Source organism: Morone saxatilis, unplaced genomic scaffold, assembly GCF_004916995.1.
Source record: "Morone saxatilis isolate NCDOM2014 unplaced genomic scaffold, NCSU_SB_2.0 Contig0, whole genome shotgun sequence".
NCBI classification, from domain to species: Eukaryota; Metazoa; Chordata; class Actinopteri; family Moronidae; genus Morone; species Morone saxatilis.
This window is the reverse complement of record NW_023339650.1, coordinates 20,429,199-20,439,120: the sequence shown is the minus strand read 5'-3', so window position 1 is coordinate 20,439,120 and position 9,922 is coordinate 20,429,199. Positions and strand designations below refer to the sequence as shown.

Below are 9,922 nucleotides of genomic sequence, written 5' to 3'. Positions count from 1 at the left end.
TGGAGCCAGCCTCTAGTGGCCATTAGATGAACTGCAGGGTTTGTTACTTTATTTACAGCCACTGAAGTTGCCGCCTGATAAAAACAATAATGAATATATCATCTTTTTACCACCTCCTCGGACAGAATGACTCCTCGCACAAAACATCAAGAAGTTATTGAATTTAATAGCATTTAAAAGTCTTGAGTCCTTGTTTGACAACAACACTTCTATAAAAAGGACCAAACATTGTTAAATTAACTGTAGAAGTTGATACTAACCCTCATTATGGTCAGCAGATTTAGTTATTATCAAAGGAAACAACTTTGACGTATTAATGTAAATTTTTTTCAAATTATAATAAGAGAACCAACCATGCCATGCATTCTGGGAAGTCGTCTAATATGCTAATAATTTCATCAGTCCAAGTGTAAAAACTACACATTGAAGACGTTGGTTTGAATTGAAATCATTAAAACCCACATTAGGTTAATGATAATAATGGTGGCAGCCATTAATAATAACTATAAAGAAGTCTTCTTGCTGATGGTGTTGTTTGTTTATGTCGGTCATACAGAGGCATCAGCAATAAATTGATGTTTCATAACCAGTTAAAAACTCCATGTATAATATATTAATTCTACGTTTTACAGTGCAGGACATGCACTATGCACATAATGCGAGTACAGAGGACATCCTGTGATATTTGAAGGTATAAACCAAGCGCTCCCCAGCAGTGCAGCTGATATTGAATCCAGGTTCCAGGCTTGTTTGTTGTGTTAATACTGACTCTTACCCTCATGCCTTCAAATCTGGAGAGGGCTCTGAGGGGCCGCAGGGCTCGCAGCGTCCGCAGGGACTTGATGGCTGCAAAGTCTGAATAACCCAATGTGTTGGCCACCAAACTGACCAACGAGACCTGGAGAGGAGAGAGAGAGAGAGGGGAGGGAAAGGACAGAAAAAGGTAGAGACAGGTATTCAAGGACAGAGGGAGGGTGAGAAAGGAAGGAAGAGAAAGACAAGAGAGAAGCAGGACAGTTAACTTCTAGTCTAATAAAGGACAGAGTGGGAGAGGACGGATCCACGGAGGTGAAACCAGCCAATCAGAACTGTGGAGAGGCAAAGTTAGAGACTCCTGCAGGAGAGGAAGGAGAGATGGATGATTAGACAGAAGTTAGTTGGTTCTGAGCAGTGAGACTGAGGTGATCAACGAAGGGATGCTGCTTTTTAAAAACACCTTTTATTTCTGAGACAGCTTTAACCTAAAAAAAGGTTTAAATGTTCAGAAGCATTCTTTGGATTGAGTTATTCCGATTTTCAAACTGTGGAAAAGAAACAGATCATTACTGATTAGTCTGTAAGAAAAGGTGTCATGGTGGCTTTTTAAAGACGTAAGACAACAGACTGTATTGTGATACTTGATTCTGTTGATTAAAGAACTTTAGGTGCTTTTTAGGAAATGTTTGCACCGATTTTTCTCCACCATGACAGGATTATGTGAGACACGTCACAGGAAAAAGTGAAAGAGTTCCCACTCGTTTTAAGAAATCATTTTCCAGGATACTTTCCAGGAGTTTTTTTTGACAATACAGGACTGCAGGTGGTCAGCATTTATGGGAAACTACACGTCAGCTCGCATTCATGGCCCTTTTGCTGTCGCACTCTCCTGCAAACTGACTACAGTTCTCCTCCAACTGTAACATTCATTTAGCCCATAAATACCAGTTCGAATTAAGTAGAATTTATTTTATCTTAGAGAAAATTCCTCTTCTCACCTACTAAAAGCTGGTTAGAAGAAGAGGTAGACAGATAAATCTGATAATTAATAATAGACTGTATGCATGCAGTGGTCCCCGACCACTAGGGGTCGCCAAAGCGTCATGGGGGTCTACGAGGACTTTAAGGTGTGATAGAAAACTTAAACTATGGATATAGATCTCAGCATTTGGTTCCCTTTTGTGAAGAAAAGTAATTGTAAAGTAAATTGTCTACTAGAAGGTGTCAGAAAGGGAAAATCACTAATTTTACAAAACTTCCTGCAGTTACTGACTATTGTTTGGGTTCATTGTACAGTTTTGAATATAATTTGAAAAATCCATAAAATATGTCACTGAGTCAGTTTATTGACGGATGGAAAAAGGGGTTCTTGGAGGAAAAAGGTCGGGAACCACTGCTCTGCAAAAGTTTGCTGCAGGTTGTTTGAACAACTCTTGACTGACATGAGAGTGGAGCAGAAAAAGGACCCTGAGTGAGGAAATAAAGTACGATTCAAATGTTTCAGGACAACGTTCAAGAATGTCTGGTTATTTTTCCAGTTGTTTCCATGACAGAATAACTTGTTTTCTATGTTGTCCAGTGATGAATGTTGGTTATATAACTTTATACCAGTGGTGGTTAACTGTAAAATATTGTATCCATAACACAGTCTGAGATATCACGTCTGATCAAAGCCAGGATGACAGAAACCACATGCATCCCTAAAGCCCTCTAAAGCCAGCCAGGTAAGCCCCTCCCACACACGAGCGCTTGATTTTTTTCTTTGAGGTCCCGAGTTGGTCGGTTGGGCGGAGCTCCAGGTGAGTTCAGCTGGGTCTTACCCTGATACCAGCGAAGCGGGACGCGGCCCGGAGAGGACGGAGAGCCCTGAACGTCCTCAGTACCCGCATGGCGGCGATCTGGTCCACGGAGATGAACTGAGCCAGCTGACCCAACACTGAGATCTACGGGGTTACACAGTTACTGTAGAGACTGGCTGACGTCTGACCACATTTTCTGGACATCAACCGAATGTAACGTTCTTAAATAATACCATACCACTATTGTTCTTACTCCCTAATTAATTAGAATTACTTCTACTTTGCCATCATTTTGTGCAGTGTTAAGGTACTGTCAATAAACCTCAACACTTCCTGTATCTATTTCACAATAAAAGCCTGGGTTATGCCTTTTAATGTGAAACACCTATGCAGAAGAATATTGACAGCAGCTAAACACAGAACAGAAATACAGTTGGAGTTAATTAGAGAACGAACACAGTCATTTGTGTTTAGAAGAGAGAGCAGCAGAGTGGCGAGTGAGACACAACTGTTGTTGTATTGATGAAGTTAGTCCTGTGGAAATGTACATTATGTTCAATTTATCAATAAAACTCAATTCAACAAGAACAGGAGCAGATGAGAAACTTATACAACAGAAGAAATATGAACCTGTTTAAAATAAACTTTATATTTGCCACACTCAGCTTAAGGATTGAAGTATGATCAGTTCTGAGATAAGGGATAAATCTGCTTATATTCTAGATTTTTAACATATACAGTTCCTTCTTGTCTAGTACTAAAGCACCAAACTAGTTATGTTGTGCCCGAAGTAATCGTGGTGCAACCAGTATTAGTAACAAACTGACTGGTAGTTATCTGAGCGTCTAGTGTCGACTTTACACCCTAACCGAGGACAGAACTCATACATATCTGGTGCAAACTTTATGGTGCAAATTTATCCTGGGACCCACCGGAGAGATTCGACCCACAGGCTGGGTCACATCATCCAACACTGAGACCAATATATTACCATTTGGTAATCCGGTGCTATCTGTTGGGGTTATATTGGCTGTTTTATGTGTGTTTCTGCCCTCTAGTGGCTAAAAAATCCAGATGAATGCAGCTTTAAGTAACGGATATGTCTTTGTTTCACCGCTTTCTGTCTCTATTAATAAAACTCTGGTTCTGTTTCTGGTTAGACCTCTGTGACTCAACACATCCCTGTCTCCTCTCTCTGCAGGCCACTACAGACAAATAAAAACGTCACAACACGCAGCGTCATTTATAAAGATGGCAAGGCGGAAAACGCACACAAAATGAGAGAGAGAGAGAGAGAGAGAGGGAGAGAGAGAGAGTGCTGATTTCTGACTCAGTGCATGTGTATGTATTATAAACTGTGTGTGTGTCCATATATACACATCTTTGTATGTGTGCGTGTGTGCAGAGGTTAAAAAGCCACTGATGATCATTTGGCCTAAGGCTTTTTGGACTTTTCTCTCTCTCTCTCTCTGTGTTCCTCTCTTTGTCTCTCTATGTCTCTCGCTCCTTTTTATTCATGGAATCCTTTATTGCAGTGCAGCGAGGTTAAGAGCAACAAGACGACTGCTGTAACACACACTACCTGATAGTCAGCACACACATCAACATACATATATATCTGACATATTGCATGATAATATATTAAAGAAACTCATATATATAGATTTTCTTAAAGGGACAGGTCACATTTTTCATTGTAATCATTTCCAGAACAATATGACCAAATACAAATTAAATACAAATACAAATATAATACAAAATAAGCGATCAGTTACGATTAATTGACTTACGTCAACGATGAGGAAGTCGAGCCAGCACCAGTAGTTGGTGAAGTACTTCTTAAAGCCGTAGGCGAGCCACTTGAGCAGCATCTCCAGGATGAAGATGTAGGTGAAGATCTTGTCCGCGTACTCCAGCACCACCTTGACCACCTTCCTCTGCTCAATGTAGATGTCCTCGAAGGCCTGAAGGGGGCAGCAGAGAGGGACGTTAGAGAGCCGATAACGAGAGAAATACGCTTTAGATCTCCAATAGTAGTAATAATCTTTATTGTTTCTTTGTTTCTTTGTGAGTTTCAGGCAAAAAAACATCCTGATACATTTGTAAATATAGTAAAAAGAACATAATACTTAATAAATGTATATGCAGAATAAAATAAAAGTACGGTACAGTAAATATATATAAAATAATATAATACTAGCAGCAAAGTAAAAAGTAACCTTTAGTAAAGTATGTTAAAGTACAGTTGAGTAAAATTATTAATTAAGTAAAACAAACTACAGTAAATTAACCTAAAGTAAAGTAAACTAAGGAAAGTAAATCAAGTAAATTACAGTGAAGTAAAGCAATTAGGTAAATTAAACTAAAATAATTTAAACTGTGGTAACATGAAAGCTGAGTAAACTATCGTAAAGTAAAATAAATTAAGTATGGTAAAATACAGCAGATTATTAAACTACATAAAGATAATAAAGTAAAATAAAGTAAAATAAAGTGTGTGTGTGTGTCTGACCAGAGCTCCGGAGCTGAGGAGGATCATGAAGATGATGAAGGACTCGAACCAGCTGTGCTCTACGATCTGGTAGCAGGTCTTCCTCGTTCTCCACCAGATCTGACCGAAACCGACTGCGGTGTCGATGTCGCAGCACTGAAACCGGGCCACGCAGACTAAGGGGGGGAGGCATTGACAGAAAACAGAGAGAGAGAGAGAGAGAGAGAGAGAGTCTAAATTGTGTCTAGGTTTCCAGGTTTCAGTTTCTGGTTTTCTTATTGAGTTTAGAGGGGAAAATTGACCTTTTCTATGTGGCTTGTGCACTGATGTGATTATGCAAAGGTCCCTAGAAGGCTGCTTCCTTTCACAAATAACCCTATTAAACAATATTCAAGTTACATACAGGCTATTCTTTAATTAAGTTCAATAATTTAACATATACACACACATTATCAGTCGGTGTTTATTGTCCATTATAACATTAATAATTGTTATGGAAGAAGCAGCACTCATTATTATATATATAGATTATATAGATTTATTTATTTGTTTTGAAAGCTGACTCAAAACCTGCCTTTTTAAGTCTTTTATTTTTATTTATTTGTCTCTCGATTTACGTTTGAATTATTATTATTGTTTATTTATTTGTACAACTGATTCAGTTTTATTTAACATCTAATTTAGTTTTCCTCTTTTCCTCCAGTGTTTCCTCACTGCAACTTGATAAGATCATGTTTTATTGATCACTAAAACATGTATCACATTGTTTGTGTGTGTGTGTGTGTTATACAAACAAAGTCTGATTGATGGATACAAAAACAGTTAAATAAAGAAAATATCAGAATAATAGAAGTTATAATAAAGAATTCACTGTGTTTACATCCCAGTCCAATTGACACACAAGGACTATAGTATAACCTCTGAGGTATGAAAAGGAAGCAGGATAACGAGGGAAGCGAACCCTCCTGGATTCATCTGTAGTTAAACCAGTGCCTTGTTCCGGGGCACGCTGGTATCACAACCACAAACAGAAGCCGCACACGCAGGGCCATGGCATGTCTGCTTTGTTGGCACACACAATAACCTGCAGCATAAAGTGCTCCATCTGTGTGTGTGTGTGTGTGTGTGTGTGTGTGTGTGTGACAAAGACTTTCTTGCTTGTGAGCATGCAGACGTATTCTGTGTGTGTGTGTGTGTGTGTGTGTGTGTGTGTTTAGAGGCGTGTTGTCTTGCATAACTACTGACTCTGACAGATGTTGAGCTTCTGCTTCCCCACAACAACCCTCCCTGTGTGCGTGTGTGTGTGTGTGTGTGTAATGGAGTGATAATGATAGCAGATTGCAGCGTTCACATCATATTGACATTTCATTTCTGAACATTACTTACAGTGAGAAAGTGGACAAAACTGTTTTCAACCCTATTCTAATTCACATCTTGTACGTCACCAGACTTGCTGTACAGCTCAGGAGTAAATGTGCATTATTTTGGGGGGACGTGTCCCCAATGTTCTTATTTTTGAGCACTGTCAACTCTTTTGTCTCTTATTATTTCCTTTTTTTCCTTGTTTGTTCAAGAAAGCATACATGTGTCTCCCCCCTCCCAGCTGTACACTTGGTTTCACCCAGGACATTCAGTGTGGTCAACTTCTCAGATACTCAAACCATCAGGGAAAAGACAAGAAATATAAATTATAGTAATTCATTCCCATGCATGCTGCCCAGAGCAGTCCACAGCGCTTCTGCCAACGGTGCTGGTCTCTCATAAACAACAGAAAATGTCAAGACAAATGTCAATGTAGTCATCAAAAACGTTTTAAATGTGCGACATTTTCATTTAGAAGTGTGGGAAATACATTAAATAAATTCTCTCAATATCTTTAACGTGGTTAAGCCCAAAAATATATAATATATATATATATATATAATGATAGGGGAGTTTGGGGGCATCAGAGTAGTTATTTTCAGACAATTACTTCTCTACTTTTAGTGTATAACCCTTACAATAAATCCTGGTGACCATGCTTCTTTGTGCAGCTTATACTTGTAAAAACAGATCCAGTGGATGATACACTCAGTGTTCATACATTCAAAGGGAAAGTCAGTGTTAAGGCACAACGTTCCATAGACATTCCTTTAGGTTAGGTAAGATCTTTTTGTTAATCTGAATGAGTGTTGGAAGGAGTGTATCAGAACTATTATCAGGCATAATAAACATAGTTCTTACAAACTTTTAGAACAGGAAGGGATTGATATGCATGTGTAATGTTTTGTCACAGGATGAATCTTCAGCACGCGGCTCTTCAGCTCAGAGCAGAACATGTTGACATATCCTGAAAGCAGCTGGATGAGCCTGAGCAGATGGAATCGCTCTGTGAGTTATTCGTTGCAGTGCATCATTCACTGAGTGAGTGCTGATAACGAGAGGATCAGATTCCACGTCGTTCCACGTTATCGCTCCGTCGGCGGCCTGTGGCACTAAAAGCTTGTCTCTGGCGTTTCCAAATTCGATCAGTGCGTCTGCGAGGGGCGACCGGGACGACGAACCGCAACCTGACGTCCACTCACAATCGAGACCGGGAACTTCAGCAGAGTGATTGCTGGAGTGAGTGATGCTGACGTGCCCTCGAGCAAGGCGTGATGGCGGCTCGAGAGACAGACTGAGGAAGACTCAGAAGGGGGCAGGATGTGGTTGAGAAAGACGTGTGTGTGCTATGTGGCGGGAAGATCATCAGTGACTTGTTGTGAGAGATTTGTTGTTTTTAACGGTGAGAACTTTCCCACCCACCTGTTACCTATAAAACTGCTTCTATTTACTATGGTCTACTTTTTCTGCAATATCCATGTATGTCCATTCTGTAATTGCCTCTTGAAATAGGCCTAGTAGCTGTCATTGTCAGTGGCGGAGTCTGCCATTCAAGAGCCAGGAAATGAAGCATGTATGTAATTCAGAGCCACATTGTGAAGTTTCATCCAACTGATATTGAGTTTACATTAAACTCTGATAAACTGATAAAGCTGCTATGTCACATTAAAAGCGCTCAGTTAGTAAAATACGAGATGGCTTTTATAGTGAAACAGACGCAGGAAACGCGATGTACGTTTTTAGTATTTTTAAACAGCAGATCAGTTTTAAACACTGCAGGGAGTCATGAAGGAGGAGCAGCCTCCTCAGCATGCTAACCAACTTCTTTACTTACTTTCTTACTGTTGTTTTCGTTGTGCGCAGAATGAAAACACCGTAAACGGATTCAGCAGCAGATTCAGAAAAACCTCACACACACACACACACACACAAACTACTAATTTTATGAATGAATTGGCTTATTTCATTAGTTTGTTGGCATCTTTAATTCGGCTTAATTTGTGGAGTAAAGTTCCTTTGTTTAAATGTTTGCCGTGGTGTGTCTCTCTTCTTGTTAGGACTTCCTGAATCCGGTCATAATGCAACGACTTTGCCGGACACCAAAGTTGAACAGTGTGTAACATTTAGGAAGATTGAATATATTCGCGGTCAATGTAGCTTCTCTTTCGTGAAGGGGAGGTTGAAGCGAGGGAGTTGCGATCTGCAATCATGCCACTAGATGCCACTACATCCTGTCACACAAGACCTTTAAACCACACTTACAACATTACCACGGTGACCACGGGTGTCAACAAATCAACCAGGAGTTTCCCATTGTCCTAGACATTCAGTCATATGTCGTTTTACAGATATTTTAATTAAAACAAACACAGCAGACATCGGATTTAATGAACACATATTTAAGGTGAATGACTGGAAACTTTCTCTGCTGACGTCTGTTAGTTTCCTGTAACAGGCAGAAAAAAGCTGCTCTTCACTCTGCTGATTGCAGCGTCCGCCTGCTCCTGTAATTAGAGCTCTGATTACCTTGGCTTTCTGTTTCCATGGCTACTAATAGGCTTTTCCCCGATACGCCGGTTGAGTAATCCAATGAAAACAAGCGAGCGGTAATCCGACACTCAATCAGCCCACTTGGCGGAGTTATTATCAGTGTGTGTGTGTGTGTGTGTGTGCTAGGAAACCCCCTCTGCTGGTACTGAAGGCAGCAGTAATAAACACTTTTGCTGCAATAAACTCTTATTGAACGCCTCATTACATCACCTGTTGGTCGACCCGACGCCTCCTTCAGTGGCTCTCCGCTGTGCGCACCATTGATCCGTCATTGAACAGTACTCAGAAAATGCTGCTGAACGATCCCCCGCCAGGTGATTGCGTTTGAACCCCTTGTTGTCTCGTCCCAACACACACACACACAATATATAAACACACATTTTCAACCTTACAAAGAATCTGATTACATGATATTAAATTACACACAGGGTCGGGAGGGTTACTTTAAAAATGTAATGTGATACAGATTCAAGTATCACAATATTAAAGTAACTAGATTACTTCCCCGTTACTTTTGAATTGAAGAAAAACAAGAGAAAAGAAATGTCAATCAGAAGTATTTAAGGTCGGCAGTGTGACCGATCTGTTAAACTGTAATGTAAATAAAGTAAAGTAAATAAAGAGGTTCTGCCACGCACACACGCTGTTCAGGTAGGCAGTGTGACCCAGTAACACCTGTATGACCTGTAGCTCGGCGCTGGCGGGCAGGTTGGCTTTAACAGGTTAAACAAACACAATAAACTCCTGTCTGAACCGAGAGGAACATCAACCAGTGCCAGAGCCTCTCTGACAGTGAGCGACCGCCGTGCTCGAGGGCACTTCAGCAAGCCAACTCTGACTGCTGTGGGAGTCGCACCTGAGACCTTTCAACTACAGGACGTCAGAGCGGGAGACGCCCACTGCTGCTGCTTCTCCTGCAGGCATCACACACTGCCCACTGAGGCAGAAACACACACACACACAC

General features: G+C 40.5%; 1 protein-coding gene across 1 annotated transcript in view; it reads right to left on the bottom strand.

Moving 5' to 3' along the window:
- Positions 1-9,922, bottom strand: part of LOC118334624 (sodium channel protein type 5 subunit alpha-like) — a gene marked incomplete in the record, with an annotated part of 132,162 nt that overhangs the window by 19,574 nt on the left and 102,666 nt on the right. The window contains 3 exon segments of the mRNA XM_035670654.1: positions 776-898; positions 4,346-4,519; positions 5,068-5,222. Coding sequence (XP_035526547.1) covers positions 776-898; positions 4,346-4,519; positions 5,068-5,222 — 452 coding nt within the window.